General features: G+C 40.1%; 1 protein-coding gene across 1 annotated transcript in view; it reads left to right on the plus strand.

The window, feature by feature from the left end:
* LOC138558149 (pre-B-cell leukemia transcription factor 1-like) overlaps window positions 1–20,879 on the plus strand; it is a 597,254-nt gene that overhangs the window by 544,676 nt on the left and 31,699 nt on the right. The window contains exon 8 of the mRNA XM_069642665.1: window positions 11,191–11,303. Within this exon, the coding sequence (XP_069498766.1) occupies window positions 11,191–11,303 (113 nt within the window). The remainder of the gene's footprint in view (window positions 1–11,190; window positions 11,304–20,879) is intronic.

Genomic DNA, 20,879 nt, shown 5'->3' on the forward strand with positions numbered 1-20,879 from the left:
GCTCCGTCAGAGCTCTCTACAAAGTGCATATTTTATGTGTGTCCTTTAACCACAATTCACGGGTACACCAGAATAACTATGTATAAATATATATATATATATATATATATATATATATATATATATATATACATATATATACATATATATATATGTTTTTTTTTTTCAAGGAAAAAATGTAGTTACAGGGACGTTAGGGTGAGAACTTAACACAACAAAACCTCTGAAATTCAGCTAATTCCACCTTAACTTTGCACCCCTTGTTGCACAGCCTATGACCACAATGATGACATCACAGTTGACATCACTGATGACATCATCTATAACATATGCAAAAGTCAATGTACTAAATATATTGGATATTATTTAAAAATTACTTTGTACAGTATATCTTTTATTTCAATGTTAACATGTTAATTACTTACAAAAGACACACAGAACATGTACATGTTTTCAAGCAAATGTTTAATTTTAAAACTTAATTTCTTTTCTATACATCTATACTTTAGAGAAATACTGACTTTCTTTTCAATACCCATGCATGGAAATTTTCAATTATATCCCAATACATAGTTGTTTTAAAGAACTTCTCATGTCATTTAGAACATTATGGGTGTACACATTTTTCTTAAAATAAAACAATTGAGTATTTACATATGTTTATTTTTATAAAACTTAGTAAATAATTAAGGTTCAGCATGTCTCTTTCTATTTATTTCTGTAAATGTATATACAGATTATATTATAGTGAACATGTCTTAGATATATTTGGCACAATCAGGCACATTCTAAGCAGTGTACTAGTCATAATTCAGATATCATCTTTTACCAAAGGACTGCAAAGGAAAGCTTCACAAGTAGTGCTATGATGCATGTGTAGCTGTTTACTGTTTAAAACAATGTACTCATTGTGAGGAACTATTCTAAAATGCTAATATCACATATGTAGAAACATGAGGGTGGTCTAAATATGGGCAAATACTTTTGCTTAAAATTCGCCACAGCAAGCTTTTTCAAATTGGTTTACTCAGCGCAGCCTGTGTAGATGGCAACCTTCAAGAATTTGAAATACTTAGAGTGATCTTATGTCTGATGGCATTAGTTAAATAATCATTGATGCCATATTTAATGTTAATGTATATATGATGTCTGTCACCAGTGATGTCTATGATCTGTAATTCAAAGGTTTTGTTACAGTGTATTGCTCACCTTAATGTCCCTTTGGTTAAGCAGTGTGCTAGAAGCCCCTTGTTTTATGGCCGGTCTCTTGGTGCCTCTGTGATACATCGCATGACCCAGCTAACTGCATTTAAGCAGCAAAGGAAAGGGAAAGAATAAGCTATGTATGCCCAGGTAACTTTGCCCCCATAGCGAAATTCAAAAGCTGGCACCCATGAATATATGAATTTTAACTGAACATATATCTTAAAGTCAAATATACAAATGTAGTTCAATTGACCTTCCCCTTCAAAGAAAGTGTGCAAGACCAAATAGCATTGGAATCATAAAAAAAGTAATGAACACTAGAAAAATAACCTGAGATAGGAAATGTTCCAATACATATGCTGTATATAAGGTGCTAACTTTCTAAACCCAGCAATCTATTTCGAAATATGCCCTGAAAAACAAAATAACAATACGAGACAAGTGCTTGTGATCTTGTGGGTAAGCGTCTGCACTGGGGACATGACAACCTGAGTAAAGTCAGAGCGGATTACAGAGGTATGCCACAGTGCAGATGCATAACCGAGTGCTTTTCAGAGGTAACAACAGAACAGATATACAGCGAGAGGTGGGTCACGGAGGAGGGGTACCATTGTATCGGGTGACGAGGGAAAAGAGGGGCGGGCGGCATCTAGTGAGTCAGGTGCACAAGGGGCGATGTTACAGCCTATGTTTTGAGGTGGAGGATTCCTTGAAGAGATGGGTCTTGACTCCTTTTCTGAATTGAACGACCGTGTGGGCAAGTCTGATGCTGACGGGGAGAAAGTTCCATAGTCCTGGGGCGTAGGCACAGAAGGCTTGTTTTCTGGTCCTTTCTTTTTTGCAGCATCGGATTTCAATTCTGCATTTGCCTTGGCTTCCGGTGGTGCACAGTCCTCCGGTGATGCTGAGTTTCTCCACAAGGTACCTGGGTGACTTGAGGGTGACTGCCTTATAGATGATGCTGCAACACTTGAAGGTGATTCGTGCGTGCAGTTGGAGCCAGTGAAGGTCGATGAGGGCTGGGTGATGTGGCTGTATCTGCGTAGACCCTTGATGTTCCTTTTAATGTATGTAGAAGGTAAACGTGATGCATTGATAAGGTTTGCTGGAAACACCTTGGAGCAAAACGTGATCAAGCCACATCAGGCATTGGCATTTGGCATATCCTAGAATCTAGATGCAAACATATAGCAAATAGTCCACCTCTTCTTTTGTGTCCATGTGAAGTGTGAACAAAATGCCAATTTAGATTACAGGAGGGAAGAGCCATTGTTCATTGTACCAGCAAACATTATCTATATATGTAAACTGGTAATGGCATAGCACACCCCATGCACATGGGAGCGATGGGGAAAATGTGTATTGGAAGAATCTCATGGGGCAGGTATTTGGAGAAACATAAAGGATCAAGGGGGCCAGAAGAGCTTAGGCAGTAACCAGTGCTAGATTTGCCAACTTTGAAGATAGTCTTGCTTGCAGCTGTATAAATGCTTTCAGGAATCCTTGCATCTAACTCCCTTGACATTTACATAAATATGCATTTTTTAAACTATAATGTGATTTGTATTGTTATTGCTTTTGGAATCATACAGCGCACACATGCTAGGAAGGGAAGCAAGAGAGGACTCTACAAGTAATTTGGAGTTCACAGATGTCGGTGGATGGTAATAGCAGCTTGGATATCCCATACTGCAAGGGTGGTGACTACCTAGAATTAGCAGGTCCTTAATGACGCAGAGGCATTAACACTGCCTTAAATGTTCCTGGGGAGCAACATATTAAGAAATACCAGTTCAAGCAAAACTTGAAAAAATGAAGGCCCTTATGCAGCTTTTCTTCCCCCTAAATAGATATAGTTTGGAGGTTTGTGAACATCTTTTCTTGACGGAAAGGATTCAAATTATGTGTACGTATTGCAGCCAGCAGAGAATGTAGTATTTTCCAATGTTTATTCTGGAGGTTAACATGTTACTCCTTTAATTTTGAAAAGTACCCTAGAAACTTTCAAAACACCCTGATCTTTTGGCTTTTGAAACAGTATATTAGCTCTGTCCATAATCAGGCATGCACAGAGAGGATTTGTGACAAGTGACTATAAACTTGATGACATCATTGGGAGTAAGTGGCATTCAACCAGGCCTTCTCTTCACATTTCTGGGATGATGCAGTAGGACCGCTGACGCTCTCAAGGGCAAACTTGAGGTTGTCATTGTATGGAGGATGGTTACTAATTACGTGCCCCACATCTGGATAAGCACACAATGGATAAACCCTGTTCCTTTACAATGGTCCACTAGACAAAAGCCCAATAATGACAAACGCCTCAGCTGATTGAAACACAATGTTGTCTTATTTATGAAGAATTTTCACTGTATTGTATCACAAAATGACACAGAAAGACCAGCAACATATCGATACAATCTTTCTTAAATATGCACACAGTGTTTAGCATCAGAATAAATCCTGATGAAGCATTTTTAGGTTTTGACCTGAAGCATTTGAATAGTACATGGAAAAACGGCAGAAAGGGCATACAATAAAAAGTTATAAAGGGAAATAAGTATAAAATATTTAAAAATGCATATGTTGTTTGATGTTAGAATAATTGCCACAGACACATTTCCTGGAGTAAACTGAAGCATGAGCGCTGTTGTCAGTAATAAACGATTGCAAAGTCAAAAGGCACACATTGAAAACTAATGCTGCAAATATTAAAATAAAGCGGTTTGTCATAAGAGGAAACATGTTTTAACCTTTTCTAAGGACTAGACAATATGAGCAGCCACGGATGCTTTATTCCACTCTCTTCCGGGCCTGCATTTGTGCAATCACCTACCCCTGCAATTCTGCTGCATGTCTGACTCGCATAGACTTTGCAGACACGCAGAGCAAGCCCAGTCATTTCCTAGGCGCTGCAGTATGAGTTTTCCATCGGTATTTCTCCAGCCATAGACTGCTAGCTCTGGACTATTCGTGGACAGATGTCTTCATATTGTGCACTGGAAAGCAAATGCGCAATGTCGTATTCATCTTTGGCTGCAGCTCTCTTGGTCGGGTACTGTTTATAGTGGAGCAAGTTCAGGTTTTCCGTCCCTAGATTTCCACTGCACAGAGATGCTAGAATCTGTGCTGCCTAGCGTGATCAGGTCATGCACAGAGACGTCTGCTGATCCAACAAAAAGAGCTCCAGTTTGTAACATATGACAGCCGGATAAATAATTAATAAATAACAAGTGTTGAAATGCTGCAGGTTTAATATCAAACTTGCTTTCCAAACAAGGCATCTGTGGTATCACACGCTGTCAAAGGCTGGGGGAAACGGGGGCTCTAGCACTGTCCTTCTGCAATTGCCATTTCTGTCTCCATGTTGTCCCTCCTTTTTTCAAATTGTTGGCCGATGGCATCCGATTTTTCTCTCTTGCATCTACCAGAAGCAAAATCAGGGTGTATTATCGGTATACACGCATTTCGCCGACCTATTTTTGGTCGTGGTACTTTTCATTGCCGGATTTTACATCGCCAGAAATCCTGTTTTTTAATTTTTTTATTATGGGGGTGTTTTGTTGGGGTTGGGGTATTATTATAATAGTAAGGGGGGTATGGAGGGGGGAACCCACCCCAGAATAAAAAAAACAAACAAAAACAGGGTTTCTGGCGATGTAAAATCTGGCGATGAAAAGTACCACGACCAAAAAATAGGTTGGCGAAATCACGTAGAACCGTATTATCAGCAAGCACTGTCGCGCGTCTGTCTTCTGTCATTGTGGCAGCATCGTTATCAGCATGGCTTGTATAATACACTTTTGATGTTAAGGGTGCTCCAAGCACTCCCACTCATTTGACAGAAATGCTATCTTGTGTGTGATCACTGGATAGACTCGGTAAAAACAAATATTGGACAGATCACTGTTTTGCTCATCACTACTGTTCCCCATCCTTAATGTTAAATGTGTATGCTAGCCATCAAACACACATATTGCTTTACAGTAATACTTTCAATATGCACCTCATAGTGCAGTACTGTGTCTGTGAATGCTGCCTCCTTGCCAATGGAAACGTATGGATTAATTAGTAACAACCATACAGAACATAGTGAGTGTCCCCTACAGAACGTGCAGTGCCTGTCATCAAGTGCATTTGCCAGAGCGCATATTGTACATGTTCTTATAATCTGTTTATCTGGGTCAAACCAGGTCAGAGGCCGAGTAGAAAGCTCATTGGTGAAATTCTCTTTAGTCGTTAGTGAAACAAAAATTATCATTCTATATGTCATCAAACTTGGGTCCAGATGGCGGTTATTGACTCTAATATGATGGCCTTTTCAGAATTGTGTTGGAACTGATTTGGAAACCTTTTAAATGTTTGCTTTTTTGAGTTTGTCAGATAATCTCCACCTGTTGTCCTCAGCCTCATCTGCTATTACTTGCTACTGGCTGCCGGAGTGACTGCTACATATATTGCATTGCTCAATGCATTCCTGGGTTCATAGATTTTTCTCTGTGTTGTAGCCTTGATTTAATAAGCCCTGGTAGTCCTTTGCATTTTATCCCTGCTTTATATCCTGGGTGGCCCCATATCTCGCTGACAACTCATTCTCCTTCTCTAGCCAATCTAACATCTCCTCTCCTGCTGCTCTTCCAGTGAATTAGTCCTATGCCTCCTACTCTACACAACACCCCCCTGACAAGCAGATATTTTTCTTTGACTTCTCATACCACTTTTTCTGATGACAGCCAGATCTTCTTCTCAAATGTGTCCTTCGCCGCTTATAACTAACTTTGAACATATCGACAACTGTCAGTCTGCCACCTGTCATTTGATGGCGTTGTGTTCTCGGATGCTAAACTTGTCAAAAAAGAAAGTCCTCTGTCTCCCTGCCTCTAATGTAAAGACCACCCTCCCATGCCCTAGCCCTTCCTCTTGTCATTGCCCAAGGCTTGCAACCTTGGGGTCTTTTTTTTTGCGGTGCGGCAAACTCAAACTTCATAATCTCGCCACTGTAGCCAAATTCAACCCTCTAAATATCAGGATGATTGCCCCACCTGTATGCCAAAAGTCTCATCTCCACTCTGATTCTCAATAGACTGCACTACTGCCCTACCCTACTCATACGCCTACGTCTCTACCCTATCTCCCCCTCAATAAAATACAGAGCTTTCCCACATGCACCCACCCCATGCTACCCAAGTCCTCCCCCACATTGGTTTACGGTCACCATGCTGGGTGCCACTCTATGCAGAATCCATGCCTTGTCACGTCTCTGCTCCTTGTTTTCAAATCTTTCCATGTCCTAGCCCACCACAACCTGGAAGAATACATTTCTCTCTACTCTCTTGCACAAGATCTCTAGTCTATAGCCCTCAACAACCCCTCAGACTCGCGTTGCCCAAGCACTGCCTTCCTCTTCTGCTTCCTTACCTTACTTGCCCTCCGCCACTAGAATGCTCTTCCTCTCAACATCAAGGCAGTCCAGTCAGAGGAAGTATTCCAGGCCAGGCCAATGTAGCTAGAGAATGCATGTATCCACCCAACCTTTCTGCCCTTTCAACATAATTCCCCACCTTTGCAAACCTGATGTAGATCTATAATTAAGCAATTTCTGGCTTAATACATACGCTGTAGTATATTTCATGTGTCCCCTTTTCTTGTTTACACACCCTACTCACCCAATATCCAAACCTTTTCACTATCTGCATATATTCAGTAGGTTTATTAAAACACAAAGAAATTGGACTGAGTATCCTATCTGTTTCTAAGTATGGTGCCTCTGGTTGAAGCGTCAAACCTATCAAGCTTATAAATACAAAATGCAACAAAGTTTGATTTAATAATCCCTTGTATGCCTCTGTAGGACACCATTTGTATCACCCCCAGTTTTGCAGAACAATAACAGTCTTCTTCATTAATGGTGAAGTCGTTCTAGACATTCCATTATGATGTATGTACTTAATGCCATGTGACCAATTATGCTTTTGCTAAACAAATTGCCTTGTAACCATTTATGCCTTCTTCTGTAACCAGACCAATGCTTTTTATGAAACACCGCCACAATGCCCTTGGGCTGATTGTGCACTTTAAAAATATGAATAAATAAATAAATAAACATGAAACCGAAACAAGTAATCGGCAATGAATCATCTGCGTGCTTGCATGAAACGTGGTTTATAGTTAAAGATTTGAATACAAAGTTTGGAAATGCAATACTTTCGAAACAAAAGGACCACAAAAAAAATCAAATGCATTTTTTTAACATTTTTTTTATTTATTTGGGGGCCACCCCCAAACCCCTGTTTTTTGGCCAAAATAAAAGGCATTCAGTTTTTTTTCCAGTCCTTTTGATTCAAATGTATTGCATTCGATTTTTTTGCATTCAAAATGATGACTGGACACCATGAAATGTATCTTCTGTAGGATTGCATGCAAATTACGCCTGGTCACATTCATTTACATATGCAGCTTTCCAATATCATACATTATATAATAACCCTGCATCTTTATTCATGTACAGACAGTAAAACTGCACACAATTCAGCCTGTTGAAACATGGATTGCTCATGCTCTCATACAGCACCTAAAAACCCAGAAATACAGTTAATATTCAACTATATATAACAAGGTGAAATCAGAGCACAACAGAGGACTCGGTGATGGGCAGATTAATTTATCTGATAGGGTCTACGAGCAATTAATGAGAATGGGAAGCCTATCAGCGTTATTGCAAGCACGTTTGTAAATGGATGTCTCAAATCTCCAAGCGACAGTACTGTGGCGCTCACCCAGGAGTCTGGCAGCATGGCAGGCTAGCAGACACGCATCTCATCCACAAGATGGAAGCCAGTGCACTCTGACCTTCCCTGGTTACGGATACTGCAATGCACTAAGCTTTTAGATTCTTCAGGCCATCAGTAAGCCAGGGGGCCACAACACCCATATGAAGGCCTTGGCAGCCCCCCACCTAGTGGGGGATGCCCACCACACTGGAAACCCACGACCTGCTAATGGCAAAGGCAGCATGGGCCAGGCAAGAAGGGAGGGCATGAGATAAAGGGGGGACCATGGGAACATCCAGTTGGGGCGGGGGCAGTCCTGGAAGGGGTACTGGGTGGGGTCAAGGAACTATATCGAGAAGACAAGCCCACCTGCCCACACCTTTAGGTTAAGGATATGGTGGGGGACAATATGTAAATTACATGTACTGTCTGACACACTGTTTTGTTGCTGTCTTTCAGAGGCGTTGTAACAGTTACCTACTGTATTGACAGAGAAAAGATTTTGTGAAGGCCCAAAGCGTCCAGCAGTCGTAGGGGGAGGGGAGGGAGAGAGAGCCAGTACGCCCCCTAGGGTACAAGACCTTGGGAAGGCATGGGCGTAAGCGGGTGATGGGGGCAAAGAAAAAGGAGGAATCTTGCAGTTGCAAGCGAGGTAAGGGAAGCCTGGCTATAGTTAATGTAACCTGGGGAGACGGGACCTGGGGAAGGCAGGTGAGGGGGGATCGGCCACCAAAGGGCAAGTGGCTGACACCAAGGGACAAGGGTCAGCGATACAATGGGGAAGGGTCGGAAAAGCCAGCTGGGCACAGGAATTGAGGAACAATGTTAACTGGCTGTCGCCATCAAAGGCAAACAGTGGCGTTTAGGGAGGCAAGTGCTTCCTGGACAACACAGTGCACCAAGTGATTCCAGCTCAGCGCAGTTCCTGCGGCTGAAATCGTCAATGCGGATCACCTGAGAGCTAACTCTCACGAAATTAAAGCAGCTGCAGCATTTTGATAATCTACCAAAAATGGTGTGGCTATGAATTATTGGGGTGAAAAGGGAGATGTTGGGTGAGGGGTGAATCTGGAAGGAACGGGTCGGAGCGGCCAAATGTGGCGTGTCCTCACTAAGTCTAGTTCAGTAGTGGTTACTTAAGGGTCGGGATTGCAGATTCACGATTTGTTAGTTCAAGCTTTAGTTTGTGTATCTTTTTTAATGCAGGGCTTTTATTTACATTTTGTATAGGTGGCAACACAACATAGTTAACAATAAAAAGAGTATGGCTAGCCCTTATTCTGACGTTAACCTTTGCAGGCCTATTTCATTAAAATGAATCCATTTTTTATAGTACAGCCTTTTTCCTGCAGGTCTTTTTTTTCATTTTAGATCTGTTACAGTAGAATGCACATTTCTTTTAGTAAAACTCAAGAATCACTTTTTGTGTAAATTAGTTGAAGGCGAGTCCTAGCAGCACATTTGGAGTCCTGTTTCTGTTTCTTAGATGAGAAGTCTGCGAGACTTTAAACATTTGCGCACTGTCTGATTTTAGTATTCAATTTTGGCTAGCCGGTTTTTCTCTGTTAAAGGCAAGGCATTTCATTTCAATTTGTATTGGCTCTCCACAAAGTCCTTTGCCATTACTGTGGCAGTTGTCTCTGCAGATCATAAGAAAAGGCTAGTCTAGATTAGACATTATTAGGCATGCAGATGCCCAATGTCGAAGCACCATAAATAATGCTCCTGAAACTGCTGAAAAGAGTCAATGTAGAGAAGTTGATCCTCTTGCGTGACTAAAGCATTACTTGGAATTCTTTAACTGCTTGCTAGCCAGACATTTTCCAGACATTTCATCACTTTATCTTCTATCTACTTCAGACAGCGTTTGCATTGCAGACCGCGAGTGCCTTCGGAGAATCAGGGGGAGGAAAGAGGCTGCTGTGGTAGGCCCCAAAACATACGAGAGAGGAAAAGGGGTTGGTGAAGACTTCTAGCAAAGAGAGGTGTTGGTGTTTCCATGATTGGGCACTGGGCAGAGGAAAGAATTGAGGAGAGAATGACAGGCAATACAGTCAACATGGATAATGGTTCTGAGCGGTGTGCCTTACTGTTGGCCCTTAGCATTCACCACAGTGCCCCCATTTGTAATGTTCCTCAGGCAATCTCTCATGGTTTCTCCTCCTTAGTAGGGCATGTAGCTCTCCATCGCCACTGAGAGGTGAGATGGGGTCCAGAGAGCATCACCATGATCTTGGAGGCAGTGCCCGGGAAGCTATGTTGTGTTTAGTCAGCAGTCCACTAAGAGCAGGACGAGTGTCCACAGGAAGAGTGTCCTCCCTGATGCAGTGAAAGAAAGAAAGACTTTCTTTGGAGATTAAAAGTCTTGATCTGTCATCAGACTTTTAAGGCATGGGCTACAAGTGTGATACCCAGCTAACTCAGCTAACAACAGAAAGAAGCCTTTCATAAGACACGTCATGTCTGCAAGCATTGGCTAACAGCACTACGCATTGTAAGTGTTTCAGTTATCCTGGTATTAGACTGTCATTGTTGCTAGGGCCCTGACCTCCTGAGCAGGACCCTAAACTCTGATGGCAGGCCATTATCTGTGATTACGCCTGCATTGCAGTGCTTAATGCCTAATAACTTGAGCACTGGGCTGTTGCAATTCATGTTTGGATATTTGCTTTAATGATACCTTGTCTGAGCTAACATATTTTTCAATGTCATATCCACATATATATGATATTTCCTAGAAATCTGCATATTTCTTATTAAAATACTTGTATATTGTCCAGTGGATTTACAACCCAGTTCTGGGGCTTGGCTGACACAGATATGGGGTAGAGACGAGAAGCAACATTCGTTAGGCTTGTGAAAGCACAGTGTACAAAATGCATTGCTTGGGTAACTCCTGCTGTCAAATGCATTAGGACGAACCACACCTGACTGCAATCCTGATTATTAAAGGGATCTAACGACTTTTCTTTATAATCATTCCTGTTTGTCCAACTTTGTTGCTTTTATAACCTCCATTTTGCACCCTTTTGCTTGCTTCTCTAACTCTCACTAATATGACTTGATTAATTATTTGTTTGTCGTGTGCTGCCGTCCTTGTCTGTGTGGTAGCGTGAGTTGTAGCTTTGCATGAGTCGCTTCCTCTTGGCTGTTCGTCGCAGGGTGTGAACCTCTTCCTTTCTCTGATTCAGGTGCCTCGCTCTTTCCTTTCCAGGTTCTTCCAGTTCTTTTAACATGTCAAACTCTGGAGATTTGTTCATGAGCGTGCAGTCACTCAATGGGGATTCTTACCAAGGGGCGCAGGTTGGAGCCAACGTGCAGTCACAGGTAGGGACCATCGCGTGTCACGCCAGTGAATATATTCTGTAGGAGTTTTTAGGTTGCATTGGCAGATCACCCCATCCCTTGAAATCCCCAGGACCTGGCCAATCAGACACTACCATGTTCAGCTAGAAGGCCATACCGACATGTGCAGTGAATGTATTTGCCTCTCGTCACATTAGAGAGGAGAACCACAGTGTTTTTTCAGAATGAGCAAAGCGTAATGTCGGCCATAGTGATACACCAGCCTCCACAAGATAAGGATGTCCCAAGCCCTGCAAGATAAATAGCTGCATGCTGGATTCAGTGTTCCTTCTGGGGTAATGCCCGTGATGTCTGTAACGTACTATTAGCATATTCAAACCTGTGCCATCAAACTCAAGGCTGCTCAGAGAATCTGAGGTCACCTAAGTGATGCTATCCAGGTCGGCTGAAGCTGATGCACTTGCTGCAACCTTCTGAGATATTGGAAATACTCAGATTGGCTGCTGTCTTTGAATTGTTTTCAGATTCATATCATAAAATGTGCTCCTTTTTTTTTTTTTTAGCTGCACAGCTCTCTTGCTATACATTTGAAACAAACACTCAATCCCTATTTCTGATTCCCCCTCCCCCACGCTTAACGTCATGAAGTACACTTCTAGTTGAACACACGGCCGCAGGCAAGTCCCTGCCACTTTTGTTAGCCTCCATTTTATTCATTAATTAAGCCTGGCCTTTGCCTTTGCCATCTCTACACTGGTATGTACATTTAATATAACTTTCAGTGCCAACCTGTTACACACATCTGTAATGGCAACGCTGTGACTATTTTTGATATACGTATCTTTTTCTTAAACCTTTAAATGAAACTGTCATTACTTTTTTACTGACTTGTGAAGGATCAGACCCCCTGCTTTAGCCATACCCCTCTCTCCCTGACATTTCTCAGTCATTCTTTTCATGGTACACACTGATAGTATATTTTTAAATATTTGTTTTTATTTAACATTGTATGAAAATTCAAATACAGAACAAGGTCAAGATAAATAACTGAATCGCCCCACTCACACTAATCCCCCTATTCTCCTCACATATACTTATCACAGATCAGTTCCTATACGACACTTCCCCCTAAACCTCCATCACGTCGCAATCGCCATCTCCCTCAACTCCTGCAATTTGTCCAGACCAATCACTTAACATCAAAACTAGCATTATCATAATTCATAATACATAAAACTAATACTTGCTGCCATCCGTTTATGGCAAGATATGAATGTGCTTAACATCTCTATACATGAATACATTAGTTTGTAAAGGCAAATCGGAATCCCATGACCACTGATTGATGGAAAATATGTATCCTACATCCTCCATCACTTCCAGGTCTGCTGATGGCTGCTTTGCTATTGGCTCTCTAGCAATTAGCCATTAATTGACATCCATCTGCATCAATTCAAGGAGTCCCTCTCACGTTTGTTGACAACAGTAGCTGCTCTGGGTACAGTAGGGAAAAAAGAACAACCCACTCCATCAACGAAATCAAACAAGCACTACAGTTTACCAGTTATATAACACAAGCAAACAGAAAGTCCATGCAAAATAGTCCTCCAAAACCTAGGAGCTCTATGCATTCTAAGCAAAAACAGCTTTGGGCACTCGAAGAAGGATCATTTGTTCAAATCGATTACAGAATACCCTGCTCCTGACACGAACACGGGAATTCAAAAGAGAACCGTATGTGTGGAAGTTTGACAAAGGTTTTGTTAACATTCTTGTCTGCACAGTATGACATTTGTTTGCTAAAGTTTGAGCCTGCTTACTTTTGGAACATTGACACCATTTCGATTTAGATGGAAAGCTGCACCACTTCAATTTAAATGCAACAATGATACAATGGTGGCACAGGTACACTGGCCAGCAGTAGACCCAGGTATGCATTGCTGCAGACATGCCTGTGGTGCCTGTGCTTTTACCAGAGCAGCGTAAAATGTGTTCTAATAAAAGTGAAGGCAGAACAGCTTCAATTGGTACAGAAGGCTCACTGTTGTTCCGCTAGTAGAGCTGTATGTGAGCGAAATAGCTCATCAAATGTGTTTGTGGACTTAATTTCGAAACATACCCATGAATGTAAAAATCGGAATAGCGTATGCACAAGTGGGCCCTTGGGAATTTATTTTTATTTCCATTTATTTGGGGGGCGGATACTAGTTAGTTTGAAAAATGTATTCCCAGACAATTAGGACCAACAGTTTTGTTATTTATAGAGCCTCCCTTTAAGTGAATACACTTTTTTGGGTGTATTTATAATATTGATCTGGTACAGCACAGGAGTGAGTAATTCCTGGAGCATTTATGTTTATTTTTCTCAAAGTTTCAATTCACATGAATTGTTTTAACACATTCTCTAAATCATCGTCATTCTCTACCTCACACGGACTCTATATTGCACTCAACCTGCGCATTCTTCGAACACACTCACTGAACCTCATTTACAATTCTTTAAGGGATTTCTCGAAAGCCTGCAAGCTCAGCAGCATTCCATTTCTGTACTTGTGGGGACCTCTGGAGGATTCCCACATTTGAAGTATGGACCTGCTTTACTACGGCAGACCCAAAGTTAAGAGTGAGGACATGCTTGCTTCTGTGGACCCAGTTGAAACACATTTTACTAGCAATGACCCAAGCAGGCACGTTAGGCAAACTCTGCAATAAATGAATCCTTTTCGCCCAATAGAATTTGCTCTTTAGTCGAATGTTTCAATAGGATCCTGAAAGGGTCTGAACTTTAATGGCTTTTAATTCATGCCTTAAAACAGAGCAGATCACGTTTGTCTGTAAAACAGGATGTGGGCACCTAAAAGAAACCTACAAAGCAAAAGGATGTTGCGCCGGAGGAAATGTAGTCCACAGAAAATTAATAATGCAAACTGGATATATGTTTTGTGTTGATATTGATTTCATTCCTGTACAAGTTGAAGACACATGTTATCCCCACTTTACTTCACCTTAAAAGTCTTCTTCTACACTCACTTTATCAGACATTTACTTCTTCATGCTTCTTACTGCTTAGTCTTCATCTTCACATTGCCAAGATGGCAACGGATATGGCAAGGTTTGCTGTAAGGTTACGGTTGCGATCAAGTTCTGGGTAATGATGAAGTGAATGTTAAAAGAAGTGAAAGACTGAAGAAGTAAATATATGAAGAGGTTAATGTGATAAAGGGAATGTATGGCAAAGTGAATGCAGAAAAAGTAAAGACATATCCAGACACATTGCGCCTGAGTTACAAAACGTTTTTCAAAGGGGTTTTCTGATTGAAAAACACTTTTTTAAATCAGGCTTTTCTCCTCCAGTCTGTGAGATTGGAAAAAATCTCCCTGTTTCAATTTGACTTTTTACAAACAAATAGTTGTTATCTCTCTACTAACAGTTTAAGTTGAGGTGCTCCTGAATTGAAATATTTAAGCCTACCACCTTACTTGCTCAAACTAATCCCCATTCTCCTCATTAGTTTTAGAACAAACAGGAATCCTTTTAGCAAATGCCTTATGCCAAAACTCCTAGAGAAATGGTATTGAGAGGAGTGGTATTAAAAATGTTGCTAATGATGCAGTTTCTCTGTGCCAATATAAAACGTTGAACCTCAATAATATTTTGTCCTCCATAAGCAGCGTACCAGCAAAGCCTTTTCCTTCTTTAAAATAGGTAAATAGTCCCCCAAAAATAGACTGTAAAAATACAATAAAAATAGACAACATGATTTGACATGGGGTTACATGAATTACTAGGTGCATAGAAGTATGCATTATAAACTAAATCTTCTGGTAAAAAAACATTATTTACGCACCCAGAAAATAGCACAATCGGATTGAGAATGACCTTTTTACTCAATTAGTAAAAAGGTTTTATTCTTTTTAATGTGCTACAATGTCTCTGGGCAGATTGATCACATACTTTGCCTTAATGGTCATGGAGTAGTTTTATTGGGTAGACCAGACCTGATGCTATCACTGCAGTAGTATTTCCCAATGTCTATGCCAGTAGTTCAAGCAAGTTAATACGAGCGGGTGGTCCTAAAGAAGAGCAGTAAGGATTCCATGCTTTTTATTGAAAGTCAAGTTGCAGAAGAGGAGAATGTGGTACATCCACAGCATGTGCATGTAAAGTGCTTGAATGTGCGTTTTAGAATGTGTGGGTAGATGCATCATGTTAGAGAGGAGCAGGAAACATGGAGAAGAGGGATGGGTGAACCTGCAGTTGGTGCAATATAGAGTTGATGTGATTTGTAGTGCACACATCTTAAATATTAAAATTAATGAATACATATTGAATATTTCCTTAAGTGCATCGATCTGATAGGAAAGAGTAGATCGTACAATGTTCCTGTATTTTATTTTAATGTTTTTATTTAAAGATTTTATAATCAAGTACACCATAAGTAGATCGATATAAACAATAAGTACTTGACATTAGTAATGTACTCTGACATTATTTTTTATAACCTGCTCCTGTTATAGAATCACATACTTGGAATCCATCTAGTGGTCTGCCATCTAGTGGTTGTTTCTGAAGTTGACACTTCTTTTTGTGAACCCTTGAAAATGGTGTTCATCAGCCACGTGACTACTGTTTAAGACTGCTATATTTTCAACCTGAATGCTACCATGCCCCACACATTTCCCATCCTACCACTTAGGCTTTCTTTTATGACTTCAATGCTTAATTTTATTTATTTACGTTATTTTGGGTTTTTACTGAGTGAGAACCTAGCATTGGGAGGCAAAGGAGAGTTGAACTTCGGTAGGGGATGCCTGCAGGGATTAGACGGTTGCAGTGTGGGGGGAACAGTCCAATTAATGCTCAATAACTGATCGTTATATACCTTTCTGTGTCTACAAATTTCTTTAATTGATTGTATGATTTAAACACTATCACTAACGCTCCCTATTAATTAAAAAAGGTTACCACATTATAAAAAAAAAACTAAAGAGTGCATATTTAATTGCATACAAAAACGAATAATATAGATAAATATAATAGCATTTCATCTTCATATCAGTTCGTCAATATCATCATAGTTCTTACATAGTTAATATAACTACAACAAACCATACATTAAGGTTCAAAATTCAACCATTCAACCACCTATGTAACCCATATTTCTAGCACATCCTATGTATATCCTTTTCCATGCTACCACACTGTAGCTAGACCACAGACATGTCTTTCACAATCTATATATATTGTATATTTCCTCATATCCTCTAACCAGTTTCGACATACAGCCCATGTACTTTTTAACCACAACATCATCAGGGAGATCTTCCAATTGGGAGGATATTTTATTCAAAAGGACCAAATTCCAAATAATACGGTCCAAAAGTGAATCACTCTTCTTCAAGAATCTCTCAATTTCTAAATGAAAACACAAAAATTACAGATATAAAGTCTCATCTCATTTACAATATTATCATACTCTCGTGTGGCATATTAATTACCGTACCTTCTAAATGGGATAATATTATATTCAACAGGACCTGATTCCAAATTTTCAGTCCTTCACGAACAAGACATGCCAAAATAAATTAAGAATGCCTTGTTATTTTTTTACACACTGCGACTATAATTCATCCAGTGATAATAGACACTATAACATAAGTCTACTCACCAAAATTGAGTCGTCATTGGTAAATGTATGCCTTTATCTCCACCAATGTCTAATGTTCACCCTAAAATGAAAAATTAGAACTGTACTGCATATTCACAAACCTTCCAATTCTGAATGTGAACTGCAATTCGATTTCCAATACACAGCCACTATTTCTTACCTCCTTCATTCATTATAATATTAATTTCAATGGCCCCATTCCTTTTCTTCTGACAGCAACCAAATATTGCTTATGTTTTGGGGTTCCCTTATAAAGAGAATTCACCATTGATCAGCATATTCTTCTATCACATGATTCCTCACATCACAATGTGAACAACTAGACTGTTCCCAGAACATTATAAAGAGGATACCTACTGCACTACCTCTGTAATTTAGCAACAGACAGAAGAATTATGTATTTTCTTATAGGAAACCAATACCCTTCATATAATAACATGTTTGTTCCTCATAGCATATTACATGATAAAATAATTCCATTATTTAAACATTTTCCACGTAGCCTATAGCACCTAGGTCGACGGCCACTGTTACATGTAATCAATCATTATGAACTTCCTAATTACAGCTAGACTGAATCTGTTGATAACGTATTGCTGATAGTAAAATCATTAAATCTATTAACTAGGCCCATCCCTTCTATATATTTGCAGCCTATATATCTTCTTGCTCTTTTCTCATATTAATGCTAGCCATTTTATATATAATTGGTCACTGATGACTTCTGAACTCGCTTTTTCTTATCATGTATTACTAGCTTGTAATAGGGGCTGTTCAATCTTTTAGTTCAGCCCATCCTGTGTGTGTGCTCCTATCCTGTATATCCACTCTTGCTCTTTTCTTAACAACTTGTTTCCCAAATTATTGCTTAAACTAAGATTTTTCAATCACTCAATGTGTAAGGTCATTTTCATTATGTGCACAATCCCAAAAATGCTGAACCAGTGGTGCCTGTACATTGTTTGTACATGTTTTTGATTAAGCTCTGTTATTCTTGATTATCATATGTTGCTTTCCTATGTAGATCTTCTTACAAGAGCACATAGTCAAATAGATCACATTGTTCGAGGTACATGTAGTGTGGTCTTTAAAAAAACAAGTCCCTTCCATGTGTTCAAGTAATTTCAATCTTCTGGATAAAAATCAGATGAAGTACATCTGGAGGTATCCAATCTGAATAACAGATGGCCGCCTTCTATGTAGGACATCAACTGTCAGTGGATGTTCTCTTTGATGCCCAGACACCTCTGCAGTTTGAGGATTAGGGATCAATGTTCAACTATGTTGAAGACTGCTGAGAGATCGAGGAGGGCCAGGAGATAAGTGTCCATCAACAAGAATGTGGAGCGAATCATTTACCATTTTGGTGGTGGCTGTACCCATGCTGCACCTGGGTCTGAAGTCAGATTTGACTGCCTTGCTACATCTTTCAGTGATCTTGTCAAGGAAATGAATATGTGTGATGGGGCAGTAATTGATTAATGCAAATCCCATCTAAATTCCCTACAAGTTCTGCCTGCTCCTCCCACCCATGTACCTGGTTTTCTACATGTTTTATCCCCCCTTTGCACTCCTTTGCGTGTCTTCTAATGAACCCTCCCTTATAATGCGGCCATCATTCTATTCGATTATCCTTATCTTTAAAGGTCATTGATGTTACCTGCCATTCATTTTGGGTAACCTGCCAACAATCTATATGAGACTGCTTCATTGTCCTCTATGTTTTTACATTTTAGCCTTGTGCTTAACAGCTCAAGACCAGCTCAAGTTAATTACAGCCTGGAGCCTTTGACCTTCTCAAGTATAGTCTCCCATATGTATGCTTTGATGGTTTGGGATACTTTTACTTATTTATAGGGGTCTCGTTGCAAGGAGTAGGTGGCTCTGCATATGCCAAAATTTCAAGAGTCTGGTTATCTACTATTGTTTTGTGACTGTCTCATTCTTCATGTAATTAGCAGCTCATTCTATTCTCGCTTCTTCTATCAGTTGGGGAGAAGGCAGTCTCTTTGTGATGCCTGATCTCAATGTACATATTGTCTCACTAATGCACCAATCTGGATGACTAAAGGGTCTTTTGGATACTCATCTGTATTTTCCTTTGCTTTGTCCAGAAACATATGGATTGAGGCCCAACACTATCCTACATGGATCACTGTGCATCTATTTCTGTTATCGTGTCGTCTTCAGCATCTGTTTGATTGCTGTATGTCACTGTGTGAGCAGCATGTCTGCTTACATTGCATAAGTGTCCCCCATGCTTCTGCAGCCTCCTTGGGCCCTATTGCCTAATCAGATCTTTGTATTTATGTGTGTGGGTTGATTGCTTAATTTCCAAGGCAAAAATACCACACCGAGGCGCCTTTTTATTTTGTTGTACTGTAAGAGGATTCAATTCAACACTACAGCTAAGTCAACGCCTAGTCTATAATACTGAATGAAAACCCTTATTGATATATCTTTACGTCCAGTTCATGCGTTCTGGATGACTACCCCTATATAACACCCCTCTCTTGGAATCCCCCTGACCCCACTGAGCCAACAAGTAGTTCTGTTTTGCAAGTTTAAAAGGTTTATTTGATAATTTAAAATATATATATATCACACTTTATAATAAATTAATAATTGAATAGCACACTTAATCTGATATGATAAATATTAACAACGGAGAATCTGGCACTAGCACACTTCTTTATAATCACTAATGAGTTGACATGAAATGGATAAGATAGCACACTGGTAAATAGGTACAGAAGTATAATGTGGTAGAGAATGCTTTATAAGGTTCAAGGAAATGCAAGGTTGAATGAATGAAATGCAGTATAGAAAACAACTTGATATGATTTCAGCAAAACAATGTAATCACTTTTCTCTGGCAATCCCCTTCCCCCCTTGATGCAAGGCAAGGAAATGGAAGGAAAACACACAGTTCTCAGAATGCAATCAAATGTGATTCAGTTCACCCCAGCAAGCTTAAAGAAAACAGATAGGAGTTTTGAAAACACAGGCCCAAATGCTTTTATATGTGCTAGCAATGGATGAGAAGTATGCTGGAAATGCTTTTAATTCCCTTTCAGAGGTTCAGGGTGAGTGGTATCTAGTTAATATTAGTCCAGGCTCACACTAGCAATGATGCAGGGATAGTTAGCAGGTTAAACGAATTTCTGGCAAATGGAAGGCAAGCAGCAGCAGTTTTTACATGTGAAGAAATTTGCAAATCGCGGTAAAATTCGCGGATGCGCCGAGCGCTATTACAGAGGAACCACAAGGACTATCTCTATCGTTTTGGGGTCCTAGGAAAGCCTAGGATCTCAGCTTCGAAATGAAAGTTACTGCAAGTCTCTAGCACAAACGATCGCGGAGATATGAGCGATTAAGTAAAGGTCGTTTTTCAGATTTGAAATTTTAAAGTTCAAAAAGACAAGTGCAGCTTGCAACTAGGAAATGACAAGTGACAGCTTTACAAATGACAGGTGACAGTTAGGAGGCAGTTCTACTTAGATTAAATAGATTGAATTATATTATTTTAACTAAGAGATTGGTTCTGCACAGTTTTGCTATGTACTCACACTATATTCTTGAGTGAAATGGGCCTCGCCATGGATCTGGTCAGGTTTTAAACTCGCCTCTGGTCTCTGCACTTCACAGTGATCTGGGTCAGCTCTCTCTGGTTCTCTGGTCTGGGTCTCTAGTTCTGGATAGATTGAAGTCTCTAGTTTGGCTCTCTGGAGGTTTGATGGAGGTAAAGTATGGATTTTTCCGGCAGAGCGTACCGCTGCAGATGGAATTGAAGGTCCCTATCTGTCCTGTCTGTCTGCTTTTATGTGTTTAGAATGTGGGTGTGTTCTAGCATCACTGACCCTACCTCTCTCTCAGCTTCTAATTGGTCAAACTTCCATTTATCATTTGATTGGGGAATGAACTGTGA

This window comes from Ambystoma mexicanum, chromosome 1q (genome assembly GCF_040938575.1).
Source record: "Ambystoma mexicanum isolate Mex_15411 chromosome 1q, UKY_AmexF1_1, whole genome shotgun sequence".
NCBI classification, from domain to species: Eukaryota; Metazoa; Chordata; class Amphibia; order Caudata; family Ambystomatidae; genus Ambystoma; species Ambystoma mexicanum.